At 37.1% G+C, this 18,730-nt stretch overlaps 1 protein-coding gene across 2 annotated transcripts; it reads left to right on the top strand.

Moving 5' to 3' along the window:
- Positions 1–3,561: 3,561 nt before the first annotated feature.
- LOC131780194 (adhesion G protein-coupled receptor L2-like) lies at positions 3,562–17,798 on the top strand. 2 transcript variants are annotated; one of them, XM_066167456.1, is made up of 20 exons: positions 3,562–3,732; positions 4,867–4,961; positions 5,926–5,997; positions 9,687–10,049; positions 10,451–10,506; positions 10,631–10,675; positions 10,797–10,941; positions 11,331–11,459; positions 11,593–11,665; positions 12,264–12,360; positions 12,502–12,560; positions 12,705–12,831; positions 13,119–13,231; positions 13,678–13,780; positions 14,187–14,334; positions 14,750–14,834; positions 14,940–15,006; positions 15,250–15,332; positions 15,792–15,918; positions 16,161–17,798. In XM_066167456.1, the coding sequence occupies exons 2-20, from the start codon at positions 4,886–4,888 to the stop codon at positions 16,419–16,421; spliced, it is 2,229 nt and encodes a 742-aa protein (XP_066023553.1). In that variant the 5' UTR covers positions 3,562–3,732; positions 4,867–4,885; the 3' UTR covers positions 16,422–17,798. The 2 variants fall into 2 exon arrangements, with proteins under 2 accessions (XP_066023553.1, XP_066023554.1); XM_066167457.1 differs by lacking the exon at positions 5,926–5,997.
- The last annotated feature ends 932 nt before the right edge of the window (positions 17,799–18,730 follow it).

The raw sequence follows: 18,730 nt of genomic DNA, 5'->3' as shown, positions 1-18,730 counted from the left end.
GTGGTGATTATTGTATATTGCTCAAAACAATATCACTAGACCAAAAAATAGGTTTGGAAATCTAGATCTTACCCAACTTTACCCATAATTTTTAAACTGATTTCTTGCAGTTCACACACCAGTCTGCTTAGCCATCCTCGTTCCTTTCTAATTTTACCTCGAGCTCCTTATTTTTAATATTATATTATCTTGAATACTTTAAAAGAAATATAAAGATTTAAGTACAGTGGTTTCCTTAACACTTTCACGCGCAACATCGATATACAATGTCCCTGCAATTTTTGCAATAATTTGTTATAACTTTTCGCTCTGAGAATTTTGGTGTTGATCAAACAATATCCCCCAACTGGTATTTATCTTATTATTCATCATCCATCTGTTTGAAAATGTATTCATACCGTCAGGAGAATTTACTTTTTGATAAATCCTGGGATAGTGTTCAATGTGTTTTCAATCTGTAAAGCAAATATCTTTAAACTTAAACTCTCCGAGAACCTCAATCATCAGGGCTGATAGCAGACAGAACCGCCGAATTAAGGCAATCAAGAAATGACTTTTTGACATTTGTTAAACTTTTCATTGCGTGGAGTGATCAGGTTTAAAACAGTTTGATCATTGAAAGTGAGTTAAAAAAATGTAAATTTAAAATTGACGCTTGGCATGGTTCATTTTAAAGCAAGTCATATTATGAAACCATGTTGTTTGTTGTTTGTTCCGCTGTTTTCTCTCGCGATCACGAGCGCAGTGTATATGTTGAGAAATAAAACTAAAAAATGATATTTGGAAAGTTCGCTGTAAGAGCAGTTACTAAATTTTCTAATACATTGTTTTTAATATATTAGCGATATGCAATACTTTGATTACAACGAAGGACACGCATGCCCCTAAGAACTTAGCGTATACGTGTACGACATGCTTTAGCCCGCTTATCCTCTTTCAACATTTTTTTTTAACCTCTGTCGGTTTTTGACAAGAAAACTTTTTATCAAAGGGAAAGTTACCTGACAGTTTATATTGCTCTTTAATCGGAGGTTAAAATAGTTTGCTGCTAGGAAACTAGTCAGTCTCTTCCTTGAAATTGTCGATTTTAATTTGATACCGTAGGGCACGGTTTTTTATCGTAATAAGTCATCTTTGTTACTCAAAACCCATTTCCTTAGGGGTCGGCATATTGATATATTTTGCATTAAATGATGTCCATAGGGAAATACGTTTACGTCTCCAGTTCTTCTGATATAACCTGATTGTATTAGCTAATAAAAATTTACCTTCAAACTGAAATAGGTCAGAGACTTAAATCGTTATGTAAAGAAAAATCAAACTTTCTTCTCATGCGGCAGTATGTTTTAGGGGAGAAAAAATTTATAAACGTGACGCAATAGCTGCCAAGACATACGTTAAACCATATTTTTTTCCTCGTTGTCAGAGTTTGCAAAACATTAAATTTTATGCCGTATGAGCATAGAAGCCGAGTCATCGAACTGCGTCAACAAGTGCTCAGGTGACATTATCAAACTGTATTTATCAACCACCTTGCCGCCCACAGGAAATGCTACAAAATATCAATGATGATGTCAATCGATTAAAACAGCACGTTTTAAACTTGTATGTAGGGTAAAAGCCTACCAGAGCCTGGGTTTCCCTCCCAACAAGATGATGTGGTGTCATTCAGTTAAATTTACCTAGTATCTCTTGAATACACCGAAAGGATAAAACCCTTCTTAATAAATGATCAGAACTGAAAGAGAATGAAACGCGGAACTGGGCGTTTGTAAGTTTCCTAAAATTGCGAGTTTTTATTACGCGCATGACTTTTTTAAAAGCTCTTCTTACTAAAGCTTTTCTTCACATTCATTAACTCGTATCATTTTTCACCACCAATAATAATTTCTTTAAAAAATTTCGTTTTGTATTATTTGAGTAATGGATTTAATTATTTATGTCGTTTACACGCATTCATATTTTGAACGAGTTATAGCTCCAGAAGGATACGTATTTAGATAAAAAATTGTATCCGTTCTGCATCGTAATACTCAAGTTAAACCGATTTCTGTTGTTCTGAGTATGACTTCACAATGTTGTCGCGAAACCAGCATATGAATGAGTGCGCTATTTTTTTCAGTTTACATCATGGAGTAAGAATCACATGTACACTGGCTAGATTGTGAAATGACGCTGTACTTTAATAACTGAGTCGTCGGGATGCGATCATAAAAATGATTACGGGCTAATTATTCTCTTGGTTCACAAACACTTTTTATTTTGTCTTTCCTATTTCCTAGTATGCATTTTTTCCATATTTATCATTTTTCAACGAGCCATCTGTTGAAAAGCTTAAAATGACTTTTGCAGGCTTTAGAACACTGTGCACTGCGTTGGTGCTTTCTGAGCGTGGGTTATATACCAAACATGCAAAATTATAACTCGGAATGCTGTTTCCTTGTTCTTACTTGTCGAAATATAAACAACAAGTCGGCCCAGAAAGTTCAGCTACAGGATATGTTTGTTTGACCCTTATTCCGGGTGTATTAACGATGAAAGCAGCGCTGACGAACTCATTAAACAGTACGAGATAGCTACGACCACATGTTTTACTGCATGTAAACAAACAGGAAGATTTTCAAATTGCAGTAAGCTGGGTAAGTAAGCTCACATGCAGAGATTTACAAAACAAATCATATTGAAAGTAAAGTAAAGTGAAGTAAAACTTTATTTAGACACTATAGGTATTTAAAGCCAGGAGCTTGTGGGGTCGTGTTATTAACTTGAAATATAGATAAATAAAAATAAAAAAGGGAAAGGGAAGGCCCTCCATTTTTAGCGCCCATGTATACATATGTACATATGTGTTTGTGTACATGATGATGATCGTTTATTCAGCCTTCTTGCAGTAGAAACTGAATTACAAGGCGGGTCATAATTTACAAATACTTCTACATTATGCATACATAGAACTATTTTAGATATCAATTAAATATAAAGATTAACTATTGTGTAAACATTAAATACTATACTAATAAGATAAATTGCAGTTAAGTATATTACACATGATTCTGATATTTAATAGTACAAAAATTTCCAAATCTAATAGATCTTGAGGAGGTAGGTACAGACACAGTTCTTCCTGCCCTGAGGGCATATGGTCTTGAAATTGACATCGCGGTACTAAATTTCGTAGTAGGTCAGAAGAGTAGTAACTTCGCTTAAGGAAAGTGACGCATGCGTCCTCCCTCCTCTGGCATAGATTAATTAAGCCTGACTTCTTAAGCGCGTCCTCATAACTCATAAACGGGAAAATGATGTTTAGAGCCCTCTTTTGCTCAAACGCACAACGCGAACTTCCTAATACATGAGTGCACTGTGAATACGGTTCAACGAGAATAAGCGGAAGTCACGTTGTAACCTGCGGATACTCATACAAGATGCCACTAATATGTCATGGGCTCATCTGGTTTAAGACGATGATATATATTTGTTAAGGATATCGAACAAAGAACAGCCTTTTTTTTATTAGATCAATTGTCAATTACTTTAATTTGTGTGCCTAGTTACGATCGTAGTTACAATGTTTATCTTTTTCCCTATTGGTTTGTAATCGGATCTTTTAGCGTCACCACGCGCATATAAAAGCTAAATTAGCGTCCCTATAAGCCAGAGTTTCGCAAGATTTCACCTTGAACAGCAATAACTTCGTCTTTCGTTCCAAACCTTTGGCACAAGCGGGACCGATATGTAAGTGATTTTGTTAGTTTTATTTCAATATGTTTAAGTTTAGTTTTTCACCTTGGGCGATAGCGCACATATGTACTGTGTTGTACAACAGTACAACTAATTATCTTGAAATCAAGGAGTATTTTGAAATAACTAGACGCTCACACAGTAACGCCCACATTTTAGTCTTTGGGCTGTTAATCAGCCGCAAATGGTCATCGTGTAGCCGATCTTTGAATCTCGAGTAGTTTTAATTTAGCCTTTTATGATTTGTTTATGTTAATTCACGTTGATTGTTGTTATTTTAATCGCGTTATCGACATAAGCACGTAAAGCGTTTCTTTCATGCCTTTCGCAACAAATCAATTAGATTCATGCTTTCGTTATAATATTATTGCAATTTCAGTTTACGATCGTGATCGTGACCGTGATCTAAATAAACACCGTTGATAGTCATCTTGGTTTTCGTGGTTTCATTACGACCGGTAAAATAGTTCCCACATCAGCGACACTTAGAAAACACGCATAGCGACACCCCTCGAAGTTTCCTCTTTCGTCGCAAGCGTCACAATATTGCTTGACTTCCGAAAATCATTTCCGTACGATTTCAATCTCCGACAATGGCGTCCGATGCGAAACGCTAGAGATACAGCGTAGCTAAGGCTTTAAAGACGATTTTTGACGATGGAAGTGAGCGTGGTGGTATGTCTGGTGGTGAGGAATCCGAATTAGACAGAAAACTGGAAAATCCCAGCGAAGAATCGAAGAATCGATATATTTTTGAATGTAAAGTAATATATATTGTGATCAAACACGATTTGAAGCGACGGAGTAAATAATGTTCAATGGAATTTTAGAACGCAACGGCTCAAATTATCAGCCGATGACAGATCGAATGACGCAGAGTGCGTCTGAACTAAATCAAATAAAATCTTTTATGGAATAAATACATGGAGTTTTGAAGGCAAAATATATTTTTCTGCAAAGCTTATTTTGTCCTCTTTTAAATGAGATATAGTACTACTCACTAGTCTAAATACTGTTGACCAAAGAAAAAATAATAGAAAAAAGGTTGTCATCACCTGCCATTTTTTTATGTCTACTACAAAGAGTTAATTTATGTATGCGTTTAAATAAGACCAGTTTCCTCGTTAGTTCAACCGACGGATAGAAGATGAATCAAGCGGGACAGGATTCAACTCCGTTGCGTTTTCAAATGTTACTGACTTTGCTAGTTCACTTCTTTCAAGGTAAGAGCTACTTTTCAGTAATATTCTTCTATGCTTTTTACTGGGATACCTGTGGTAGCCCAGTCATAAAATGCCTTTGTTTTTTTGTCGTCTTTTTACTGGGATACCTGTGGTAGCCCAGTCATAAAATGCCTTTGTTTTTTTGTCGTCTTTTTTTTTTTTGTTTTTTTTGTTTTTTTCCTCCGCCACAAAATGGAAAAATTGCGCAATAGTACCCCGAGGTCATTGGGCCCTCAACACCATGACAACTAACTGTGATCCAATGAGGTGTTCACATGCTGATCACGCGTGCTATCTTGATGATGATTGACGTTGTCTTGCACGGACAGGGCCGGGTCACATGACGAACACGAGATTTTTGCCCATAAAACTATTTTGTCAGTCGTTTTGTATTTCAACGTTATTGGATTATGATCATTTGGAGCATTATGGGGCAAACGCTCAAAATACTTATAGACGCATACACAAGTCGTATTGTTCGCGGCCAATCCACACAAAAAGATGTTATTGAGCGATAATTTTGGATCGGACAGAATCGCGAACGCTTGAAAGCCATGAAAGCATTGAATGCCTTATATGTCTTGTATGCCAAGTATGCCAATGTCTTAGTTGAAAACGTAAACTCGTTGTAAAAAGCAAAATCTGAAATCTGAAACCAAACTGCATATACTCTATGCAATCTATTGAACAACACTACTACCGTGAGACTGAAGAACAAAATTCAAATGGATGCAAACTGCTAGTGAAGAAACATGCCATGTTAGATTCACTTGATGCCAGGGAACGTAGCTACGATAACAGTGCGAATGGTATTAATTTCACGATCAGAAAGGTGAAGCTTATGTTTGTTTTCATTGTAGTTGTATGGATATTCTTTTTTAATAAATACATGATCCAAAATCCCGTGTTTTTTGTGTATAATGTTATTATGTCAAGTATTGTTTACGCAATTGTCTTGTCACAGGCGACCCAAGGTCACGTTTCGAGAAAGAGCCAACGATAATTCACGAACGCGTCACGCGTTGTGTGACCCAGAGTAAGTTATTCTAGGAACCGTTGAAAATTTAACCACGTTATAAGGAAAAGTATAGGGAACGAAATATGGTCGATTTACAACGATAAATATTTTGAAATATGAAGATTTTTCTCGAAAAATCCATAAAACTTACTCGTACCCTGTGTATCCGTTGTAGTTTCTGGCGATTGTTGCCGTTTTAAGCTTGCTTTACCATCACTATTATTCACGTCATCTACTTTTATTACATTGGTAAAATCTGTACAGACATCACACCAACCAACTCGCGCGCAAAGTAAGAAGACTATGTTGAAGGCTTGAAATTATATTACGATCGATTTTCATCAAGAAATGGGCCAGGAACTTTCCACAATAGTGCAAATAATCGTGAAGGCTGATCGCGGAAAAGCGATTGCGTGACGCTCGGTAAGCTGAAAGATGACATGTTATTACATACCAGACGTAAAAACACTTCAGATTCTCAGTCTGCACTTTGTACTCACTCTGCAGTCTATATTTTGTATCCGGTCTGCAGTCTGCTGTCTACATTTTTTACTAACAGGTATCCGTGGCACAAATACAGTTTATTTTTGGTTACATTTATTCGCACAACACACATAATCTACCACAAAATACCTGTGTGTGAGGTAATTCGATATTTTCATTCTTTCCCGCGTTAATAATCTTCTTTCCTTTTGTAAGAATGTAGACCACTTACAATGTTCCAAGTAATCCACCCACCCTACAAAAAATAACTCTTACATGCATAGCATGGCTATGTTTTGAGACAGGTGTATGCCCTTGGCCAGACTTGAGCTCAATATTTCAGTATACTAGTCCGACACGCGTAGTATCACTACACTTGATTCCACGGATCCAGTACCATCCAGGTATCCCAGTTACCCTGCTCACAGGGTCTAGTTTTTTTTTTTTTTCCCTCCGCCACAAAATGGAAAAATTGCGCAATAGTACCCAGTGGTAATTGGGCCCTCAACACCATGACAACTAACTGTGATCCAATGAGGGTGAAGGTGTTCACATGCTGATCACATGTTATCTTGATGATGATTGACGTTGTCATGCACGGACAGGTCCGGGTCACATGACGAACACGAGATTTTTGCTTAGAAAACTCTTTTGTCGGTCGTTTTGTATTTCAACGTGTTCTGATTACGATCACCTGAAGCATTATAGCGCAAACGCTCGAAATACTTACCGACGCATACACAAATCGTATTGTTCGCGGCCTATCCACACTAAAAGATGTTATTGAGCGGTAATTTTGGACTGGATTGAGTCGCGAATTGTGTAACCGTTGTAGTTTCTGGTGATTTTTGCCGTTTTAAGCTTGCTTTACCATCACTGTTATTCACATCATCTACTTTTGTTACGTTGGTAAAATCTGTACAGACATCACACAAACCAACTCGCTCACAAAGTAAGAAGAGTATATTGAAGGCTTGAAATTATATTATGATCGATTTTCATCAAGAAATGGGCCAGGAATTTTCCATAATATTGCAAATAATCGTGAAGGCTGATCGAGGAAAAGCGACTGCGTGACGCTCGGTAAGCTGTAAGATGACATGTTATTATTTACCAGACGTAAAAACTCTTCAGATTCTCAGTCTGCATTTTGTACCCACTCTGCAGTCTCCAGTCTATATTTTGTATCCGGTCTGCTGACTGCATTTTGTACTAACAGGTATCTGTGGCACCAATACAGTTTATTTTTGGTTACATGTATTCGCACAACACACATAATCTATCACAAAATACCTGTGTGTGAGGTAATTCGACATTTTCGTTCTTTTCCACGTTAATACTCTTCTTTCCTTTTGTAAGAATGTAGACCACAAGTAATCCACCCACCCTACAAAAAATAACTCTTGCATGCATAGCATGCCTATGTTTTTATAGCCAGACTTAGCCTTAGCCAGACTTGAGCTCACTATTTCAGTATACTAATCCGACACCCGTAGTATCACTACACTTGATTCCAAGGATCCAGTACCATCGAGGTATCCCAGTTACCCTGCTCACAGGGTCTAGTCTCTTTTAATTGAAGACGAAGAGGATATACGGTTATTATTAATTCAAAACTGAAAGGCAATCAAGCGACATGCCTTTCTTGCAGCGAACACGAAATTTTAGGCAAATTGTAAATACAGCACAAGAACGTTTTTATATAAAAATTTCGTAGTTTTAGATCATTTTCATTTATTTTCTTTTGCTTTTCCTGTTATTTAAAGCAGGTCTCTGTCACTGGTTAATATTTTTCGATTGTTAAATATAACCCTCTAGTGAACCGTTTGTTTTGACATGGATGGTCCTTTAGCGCTAGTATTTGTTATTCAGGAAATATCAAGTGCCTTCAAAACTTAATCCGTAGAAAAAATCTAAAATCATAGACGTTGGAAATGATCGTCGTAACAAAGTTCTCCTCGAAACTCCAGAAGTTTTACGGCATCACTGTCATCTTCAAGCTATTTCACCGCTCTGAATCAAATCTACTTTCGTTATCTTATCATATGCTATTTAACTTCAGCGAAATCCCATTAGTTAAGGATCCGCTTCACTTTATAATCTTTAATCCAAACCTAATCGTAGTTTGTCTCGGATTCGTCTGTTTTGAACAGCAAAAATCACAATAAGCACACCACTTCGATGCTCCTCGTTACTGCATATGGAACTTTAAATGGACTGTCTGTGGTCAGGAGTTAAAGTTATTTATCCATAATATTCCAGTTCCTTCAGCGTAAAATTCTATGTAAGAGACAGTTATTGTCATGTAGTTTTAGTATAGGTTCCTAAAAAACGTAAAAAAACGGAAATAAACGCTCGACAAAAATGCTATTTATCTATTTAGGAGTGCATACAGTGTCTGCCAAAGATAACCGCCATGCCAATGTCTACACAGTATGACATCACGCCAATTATGTTTCCTAGAATTATGTTTTGGGCTGTATTAGGTCGGGGAAGATATATGATGTGAAGTGAATCTTTAATTTGTAGGCTCATCTGTAAAGAAAAATCTCGCGTTTGATAGCAATAAATAAATGATAAAAACTTCTTTTATGTCTCATTGGGAGAAAAATATTTTATTTAATGAATAGACGGAGAGAAGGAAATTAGTATTGAGTTCAAAATGCAATTTGTATTTATTTGATTTTACTTTTAAATGAACCAAGGATAATTTTAGATATGGTTTAATGCCCGACTTTAACATTTACAAAGGTATCTAAAATGAGCGGTGACTAATGCATCGTACAGGTGGTCTGCCTTTTGATAGATCAGTTCAATGGATTGATACTAAACGAAGTACAGAGGATATTTAGGTGGTAAATCAGATTTCTAAATGCATTCTACAATAAATCGATTATCTCGCAAAGTTTTAAGAAAAATTTTAAGACGACTTCTACACTTCTTCGAACTGTCGATCTGCCATTTGATTGTCCTTTGGATTGTACCGATTTCGTAGTGTAAGAGTAATTTGTGCGGTTGATAAATCGCTACAATCTGTCGCCTTGCGTCAATCTTTTATTACCTTAGGTTAGATCTAGGATGGTCAAAACATCGTGAAATAATGAAATTTCTAGGATCAGTTAGGGTTTTCCCACATATGAAAATCAGCCTTTACTTAGCACCTATTTAAAAATATATTATTTTCTTAAGGCCTAGCTTATGGAAAACATTCTATCGCTTTTCAGAAACTCACTCGTCAAATATTAGTTACGAAAAAAATGATTTGTTCAATTCTAACTGGACTTCGGCCTTAAGCGAATATCCATTAACAGACGACGCTCCCGTGGCAAGAATTGAAAGCATAGAACAACTCTGCGACGCTCAGACAAAGTTGTCGTCTGACTTAGATTACTGGACTGCTCTAAAACGCAATAACCTGGGTTTGTTGCAATGGGGTCTTCTACCTACCAACTCAGTCGACGTATCCCTAGAGCTTCTGGACAGAACAGGGCCCGCAGATCGTTGTTATGCCATAAGTAAATCTGCGATGAAGCTGAAGTCTATGAACTGCAGCAGTGCACTTCCTGTTTTAACTTCTTACCCGAGAGGTGAGGTCTACCGATCTTTATCAATATTTAGATAATTTCTCTTAATTGCACCTTTTCTACGAAGATTTTTTTCTGTGCCTATATATCATTTCTGTTTAGAATTCCAGTCAGCTCATTCCAAAACCCCAAAAGGAACCTTGACATGACATTTCTGTCAATTTTGGACTCGTTAAATTACCAAAAAAAGTTGATGCTATACACGCCCCTGTTGATCTGTAAAATGAATTGTAAAGACAACTTTGCGTTGGTTTTACCATTCTTTGATCAGCTAAGGTATCGAAAACTGTAAAAAAACGCTGCATCTTACGTACTTCTGGGAGCTAAAGGGTTACACCGAGGTGAAGCAGACAAAACACAGGCAATTGCTGATCATTCATTTTTCTTTTACAATATCATTATAGAGGATCCAGGTCAGCCTGATTATGGTGAATTTTCAGATCATTGCCTCCAATATATGGTAAATAAAAATCCTGGTATATTCAGTGGCTTTGCGTATTTGAGAACAAAGATTTATCAATATAATGCGTTCAATTCATAAGTTGACTCTGATGAAACATTTTCTTTTGCTTTTTCTCATGCAGCTTTCAAAGTGCTCACGAAGTAAAGGAACTCATATAAATTTCCAGGTAAAATACTTTCATACACTTCTAAAAAAAAAAAAAAAAAGGATCTTTGCCCTCAGTTCAGCTGGTTGTATTTGGCTAAATTAACCCTTTAACTCTCCATGGTTCTCCCGTTGCATCAAAGGCGTTACAATATTCCTGGTCTTCTGAAGAGCATAATGGTACATTGGTCGGTAGCTGCCAAATCGAGGATACACTCCTGAACTGCTGTCAAACCTATTGTAGACAAAGGAATGATATTTATTATATAGATACGGGATCAGATTTGGGTAAGTACCTATTGTGTCAACATGGGCCTTAATTTCTGTATCATTGATAAAAATGATAATGGTATGATAAAAACGTACGACATGAAAAGAAATAAGATGTCCTCTTCAATAAACCCGTCAGATTTTAAGCCAATTCAATGAAATATATCTGAAAATCCTCTGAATCATTCGGTCGCTTAAGATCAAATTCCGAGACGATTGCTACCAAAATAAAACGTTATTTTTTGTCTTGAAATGGGTTCCAAAATGGTGGCTGTCAAGATGTCCGCCATCTTGGATGACGTCACGAATTCTCTAGCGTCATAGCCCACGATAAAAAGCTTATTCGGTATAGTTCATCGTTCTCTATGTACTGATTTTTTAATTTTTTTTTCTCTGAAATATCATAGATACTAAGTTGAGAAAAGTACCCAAAGGAATTTCCTCTGATGTTGAAATGAGTTTTGATATAAATAACAACAGCAGTGAGAGCCGATTGGTCAGAATTATTATTAACCACAAAGTGTTTAAAGACGCAGGTAAATATTGGAGTTTCTTCTGAGCGCTAACATTTATGATCAGCTGGTGTTTAAAAAATAGCGATGTTATCGTTTGTGTTCAGTAGGCAAGCCTCTACTCACGCAGTATTTTTTTTGTTTGCCATTCTTCCAGGAAGGGTCATCGCAGTATTGTTGCACCAGAAGGCAAGTAATGAAGACAGCCTTTGGACTTATAACAGAAGCAGGTACGAATTTGTTAGTTCAGATGAACCCATTAAGTGTATGTTAAGAGAATCCTTTCTGGATGAGTGAAAAATTATTGTTTGAATTGTTTGTTCTTCAATAGCGACTCAAGGGAGGGCATAAATGGAGGAGATTTTCATGTGCTAAAATTTTACTGATACTGGTAAACAGCACTTTATATTAAGAAATCTCCTTTAAACTTTAGGTTTTCAGTTTGCAAATTAACGTTTTCAGATTCTTGGGGGGAAAATGGCAGGAAATGGTCAGGCAGTGTCTGGATATATACTCATATAAGATTAGCTAGTGATGTGATCGAGCGTTTTTTTGATCGAGTGTCGTAAAACTAAAACCAAAAATACCCTTTAGTAACCAATAAGAACTCAAACAAAAACCAAGAAAGCTGCCCAATTCAACTTAAGGGAAACGCAGAGGACAAAATAATTGTTGTTATTAGTTTTGCGTGCGATTGTTTGAGAGAGTGGTGCAAGTTTTCCAGAAAAATCACAATGCAGGGCGAAGCAAAAATATACAATCCCGGATTGGATATTTGACACTCAACTTCTCTAATAATCACACAATTTTGTTATGTTGTCTTTGTAGCTACAGACTGATCTCTGATGTCGTGGGAGTTGTTCTTGACCCTCCCCAGAATGAAACTATTCAAAATAAAATCATCATTCATTTTAGTCACAACGAGGTAAAATAAACTATATTGTTTTTTGAAGCAATTATCAGCTAAGGAATTATGATTGTAACTGGGCTTAGATGGAAAAAGTAGTATAATTCATCACGTGTACCATTTCACATCATAACGTCATTACGCTTCTTTCGCCGGTAGCCGAGCATTGATCCAAAAGCTGTTGAAAGGAAATGTGTCTTCTGGATAGAGGATTTTAGGTAGGTCATTTTGATTATTCCATCAATCTGTTTGTATATATATCTATATACTTGTTTATATTAGGTGCTCGTGAAAGTTCTTTATTTTTTTCTTTGCCTCTTTCTTTCTTTCTTATTCAAATTTTATGATCAACTGATTTTTAGCTCGTCGAACGGTTCATGGTCAACTGATGGTTGCACGGTACTGAATGATTCTTCTATGCTATCGACCGTTTGCAGTTGTAACCACCTTACGAATTTCGCAGTTCTAATGCAATACAAGGACATTAAGGTGTGATGTTATAAACGTTCTTTTCAATTGTCTTAATTAGCTTTCTCGGGAACTAAGAAAAAAAATATGTGCGTCGCTTATGCACATCCTCCTAAGGTTATTTGTCGTTCACGTGATTGCGTCTCGAATTACTTTTTGGCATTTTCTAAGCTTATTGCATTCTCCCCCTTTATTCGTTTATGGACGGACTAATCATATAGAAAGTTCCATGTTTAACGAAGTCATAACTTGTTAATCATAATTTCCAAAGCAGTTTCCAATTTTTATCTCATTTTCGTGATTCTCAGGAGGATAACATTCCACCAGAGCACAGAAGGGCATTGCTTATCATCACTTATATTGGTTGCTCCTTGTCCCTCGTTGGGGAAGTAATGGTCATCTTCGTCTACGTGACATTTATGTGAGTACTACTAAAAAACAAAAAACAAAAGCAAAAAAAGAGGAAAAAATGTCTTACCTATACATGACAGCAAGGTTAATCTCTAGATTCGTAAATTACTATCAAAGTGCGTGAAATATTATTTTGCAGAACGCGCTAGTTGTCTGGTTTTGTTTTGTTTCTAAAAAAATTTGTTTTGAGACGAGATTAGTAATTAAGAAACCATTGCACCAAAATCTCTCTTTTTTTTCGGCTGAAGTTGAGGTATTTTGACACAAAAATACCTACTAAAATCAACTTTTAAACATCTTTCATAGTAATGGAATACAAGCAGAGAACGACCCAATAATATATTACAAACTATATAGGCACCTTTCTTCCATCCCCCCCCAGTAGCGTTTGCTCTAGACTACTAGGTGATTGCGAGGAAAAATGTCATGCCCATTTCGTTTATTGAATGCATACAGGAAGATCAAAGACGAAGGAATCCAAGTCAGGCTAAATCTTTGCACAGCTCTGTTTCTCGCTCAACTAGTATTTTTGTCCGGAATCGATGCCACGAGTAATAAGGTGAGCTAACAAACGTTTGAAATCACATGTTTCTTCGTTCTTCGTAAGCGAGGAACAACGGTGTTCCCTAAATGGCCGTCTACTCAAGGTGATCACTACTGAGATAGCATCACGTAATTCCCGTTTCGAAAACCAATCCTCTCGAATCTCTCCAGGATAAACTGAGCATCCCATACGGCGGTGTATGTACAACATTGAGAGAGAGTTTCTACTAGAAATTTCGAGACATGTTGTCGCTAGATAGTTGGCTCTCGTTACTTCAGTCTACACTATTGCGTATTTCTAGAAGACGATCGAGTTCCCATGTCCGGAACCAATTTTGGTCTAAGATCTCTATGAAAGCTCTTGGCCTGATATTTTCTCGGAGCCTCTAATTATCAGCCTACTTCTGGGTCTCACATTTCAGTCCGTGTGCATCTTAGTGGCTGTTTTACTCCATTACTTCTATCTGGCAGCGTTTGGGTGGATGCTTCTGGAGGGAGTTTTCCTGTACGTAATGATTGTTGAGGTATTCAACACAGTGGACATGCGATACCTCTATTTCTTTGGCTGGGGTAAGAAATGTAACAATATCATTGCTACGGTGATGAAAATATTGACGATGATATCTACTTGTATACCACAAAATATCACACCAGTCATTATTAGCTACAATTGAAAAGAGGGATATTACTTGGTATAGCTCTAGAAAGCGATGCATATTTCACGTGGAAGAGAATACTGAGGCCAGTACAACCGCTGCAACGCATGATAGGAACGGGCCTTCTTGTATCTGGTTGACCGTATTTTGTCTGTTGTTGTTGTTTTACTTTTGTCGTTGTTGTTGTTGTTGTTATTGTTGTTGTTATTTTTTCGTTGTTATTGTTTTTGTAGTGCTCCCTGAACCTGTTGAGCTGATTTTTATATTTTAGACTCTTGTAGGCCTATGTGTTACTGAGTTATTGAGCTGCTTTCATTCTTATCCTATAGGTTTCCCTATCATACCAATAGTTATTTCTCTAATAATTGGCTCAAGCGGTGAAAAAGGACTTGAGAGTTACACAAATGAAAACTTGTAAGTACACTGCGTTTTATTCTTCATTATAACTTTTTATTTTCATTAGATACTGTCTCATAAGCTGCGTTTTTAGACAGTTCTGTCGTCTGAATTAACTTTCAGCTGCTGGTTGTCCTTCCAGAAGCGTTTGAGCTGGGCCTTTATTGTACCTGTGTTATTTGTGACAATTGTAAGTCTACCGTCTCTTTGCTTTCACTGTTATCTTAGCTGATAGCCGGTAATGACAAACACGAAGAATGGATAAATGAATAAATGAAAGAGGAAATCAATAAATGACAGAATTAATGAATGCGGGCATCATTTTCTGACTGACTGATTAACTGGCTGGCTGACCGACTTCGTGACACATCTATTATGATTGCCCTCTAGACAATTAGTAAAAGTCTTTATTTTGCTATTCCCATTTGTTAAGATCAACTTTGTAATACTCATGGCGGTGTTGCGAGAAATCAGAAATCTTCATGAGCCTAATCCTTCTAAAATGAAGACCTTCAGGTATGTTTTTGTTAGGAAGATCTCTCCTTGGAGTTTCAGAGGCAAAATGCCACCCAATGATCATCTTTCCTCAAAATATGCCTTCTCTTTTACTTACAGAAATGAAATACTAACTTTCTAGCTGAATTATGAACTTATGCTCGTACAGCTCTTAAATTTACCTAAATCAAAGGTTAATCAGCTAGGAGATCTGTTTGTTGTTGTTGTTGTTGTTGTTTTTTCCTGAAGTCTTAGATGAAGTAGTTTGACATGAAATCGTTTTGTCTTTTTTCCTTGGACCTTCATGGATTATTCGCAAAAGAGAATCTTTTCCATTATTCACTCATGATTAAATAGATAGTTCGAACGATTTCTCTTGATTCTAATTAAACAATGTCCCATGCGAAATGTATATGGCATGGTATATCTTCAGAAGAAAATTGTAACGTGAAAGCAGTTTTTCGTTTTATTCCCTTATAGAAAAACTCTGAAGTCATTTCTTATTTTAAGTCCTCTGCTGGGTTTAACGTGGGTATTTGGTCTCTTGGCTGTAACAGACGCAGGATTGGTGTTCCAGTATGTTTTTACCATTCTTAACTCTACGCAGGTCTGTACCAATTACGTATACGCATGTCGCTTTGGTCAAATGGGTCTGGGTCTGAGTATAAGAGGGCTCTGGCCGGGGAAAACCATTTTAATCCCACACTTTATTTATCGATTTGGATCACGAAGCCTTCTGTTAAGAAAACAGTCTGTTTATTTCATCGGATTAAAAATTAAATTTATACAAGGAATCATAGTTCAATGACGGAACTTTGTCAAACGCAAGATTTCCTTTTACTTTTGTAGGGTATGCTCATATTTCTCTTGCACGTGCTGAGAAACAGTGAAGTTCGTGCAGCTTTCCGTCACAAAATGCTGAAATGGAGATTCAACACATTTCATAGGAGCTCTTCCGGTCGTAGTCAGGCAGGGGTGTATGCACAGTACGGTGGCCAGCGGAAGCGGCAAATAGACCCTGAAGAAACTAAAAAGGAGCTGAGTCATAACACAACATCAAAAGAGCAGATAGCATTTATCACAAGGCTACCTCCTCCGAGCGTTCACTAAATCCGTCTGTACATTTTCCAACATCATTTTTTTAACTCTCAAATCCTTAGGAGTGACTGGGATCTTTTTTGTCTGTAGGCAACACTGCTCAATCAAATATTAAAGAGATTTAACCATTCGAAATTCTCCCCATAAATGTTAAAGAAGTCGACAACCATGCCGCCATTATTCAAAAGAAAATAAGAGCCAAAACAAAGCCACAATAGGAGAAAAAATGTCCTTTCATGTTGCTCTACACCTAGCAGCTGCTTAGATAGATCGCCAAGTGGTGTTACAAAATATTACAAATCAAAGTGCTCTGTGAGCAAACTCGTGAATTGACAGATTACTTACATGATTTTTTGGATTATGTTTAATGTTATCTGGTTTAGGGAATTTTGTAGTTGATTGTCATATTTTGAGTACGAGCAGTAGTTCAGTGTTCGCTAATGTAGCAAAGAAACAAAGTAACGTTGGCATAAGAAGGCATTACAATTGAAATGATCATGCTATTACATTTGACAAGGGTAGATGATGTCATGTGTTTTAAACATATATCATTTTTGTTTCTGGTTCAAAAGAAAAGGTTGGAAGTAAATGTGGGTGAAAAGTGAAATTTACTGTCTATCATTGTAAATATTGGAAAGTCATGGAAATAGTGTCTTAATGAAAATATTAATGACTCCCTCTTTATCAAATGGCAAACGGGAACGAGTTTTAAGTGATATAACTAAGCCCAAATTGCCACCGTATCACTTACTCCGAAGCGCTCGGAGTTTACAGGTGTTCAAAAGCTTTTTCTGTTATGGCGTAAGTTTGGGAACAAAATCGATCATTAAATTTCGTATCGTGTGTTTTTTTTCTGTGTGAAGCAACAAAAAAAGCTTTTGAACACCTGTAAACTCCGAGCGCTTCGGAGTAAGTGATACTCTTATTTCAGTGTGAATCCTCGCACGCCTGCCAATCACTGGCGCCGCTTGTTCAACTAAAACGAAAAAAACAAAATTCTTTTAAGATTATCATTAGCTTCGTTTTCACCTCACCACTATTCTTAGCAACAAAGGTCGCCATTTCGTTTCTCTATTACACGCCAAAAACTATCAAATGCACTCAAAAGCCTAAAATCGAAAAAAAGTTTAGAGAAATCGACCAATCGAGCCAGCGAGCGAGTGCCATTCTCCACATCATATCTACAACTTGCTCTTGCATATGCACGCAATTCACGAGTTTAAAAGGAGCAAGACTTTGTCATGCTATGGGTGGGAGGCGTGGTTACTAAAGAAGATCCAAAATGGCGGCGTTTGTAGGCGAATTTTAAGTAAACAGCCTCGAGAGGTTCGTGTAGGTTTTGGATCAGTACTTCTTGCATGTATGGTGAGTAATAAAATATGCACTGTGTCTGTTAAAACGTGCCAAGAAAAGCGGATCAGCTTAGATTACAGCAGGCTTTGTTAAACGATTAACAATGACCGTATACTGCTACTTTGGAACAATGGCGGAAAAAGCTTCAAAATACACGCGGGATTTTTCAAAATTTCCTAGTGTCATTAAGCGGCAGATTGAAACCATCGGCAAAACTTACGATAAGACAAATCCTCCCCGTGGGATGCAAATAGTCACGGTGGGGTGGATGGTGGGGCGACTGTAGCTTTCGTATCTGAAGAGTCACTGTTTTTTCCTATATATTGCTTAAAACTGGCGAAAGATATATTCACTTAGAGGCTCACTGTACGATGCAAAGATAATGAGAGCATGTTTAACCTGGTATTAAGGTCCGAAGCTTACTGCGCCGTTGAATGATGTAGAAAACTATCGTCATTTGCTCTATTGTTTAATGTGTGTATTTAAAGGAGAACTGAAGTCCAAATTCATGTAATTTTTTTCACCGTGTATCGTACATTTATGTATGATGGAACAAATTTCCGTCATTTTTTTTCCCTCTAACGACAGTTTTCATCCAGAAAACGAAGGGTTTTTAGTGATAATTGGCTCGACATTTGACTGTGGTACGTCGGCTCAGAACACGAATGTCAGCGGTTCTTTTTGTAGCGTGTGACGTAGGTTATGGGGATGAAGGTAAACACAGCAAGAAACAGGCAAGTTGAATTCAGAACTGCGGCTTGCTCGTGGGAAAGAATTTGTGGTTTTCCAGGAGTAAAGATTGTGCAAGGTGAAGCAAAAAATGATTCAATCGCCTCTCATATAAGAAAATTGGTCTTCTGTCCAGGGATTGTGTAAGAGAAAAATATTTTGGCTTTCGTAACCCTGTGTCTCTGAAACGTAGTTACGTGTCCAGATCATGTGCGGCGCATCTTTTATACTTGGATTGA

The sequence above is a fragment of the Pocillopora verrucosa genome, chromosome 5 (assembly GCF_036669915.1).
Source record: "Pocillopora verrucosa isolate sample1 chromosome 5, ASM3666991v2, whole genome shotgun sequence".
NCBI classification, from domain to species: domain Eukaryota; kingdom Metazoa; phylum Cnidaria; class Anthozoa; order Scleractinia; family Pocilloporidae; genus Pocillopora; species Pocillopora verrucosa.
The sequence above is the reverse complement of the archived record's forward strand: the minus strand, read 5'-3'. Positions and strand labels throughout refer to the sequence as shown.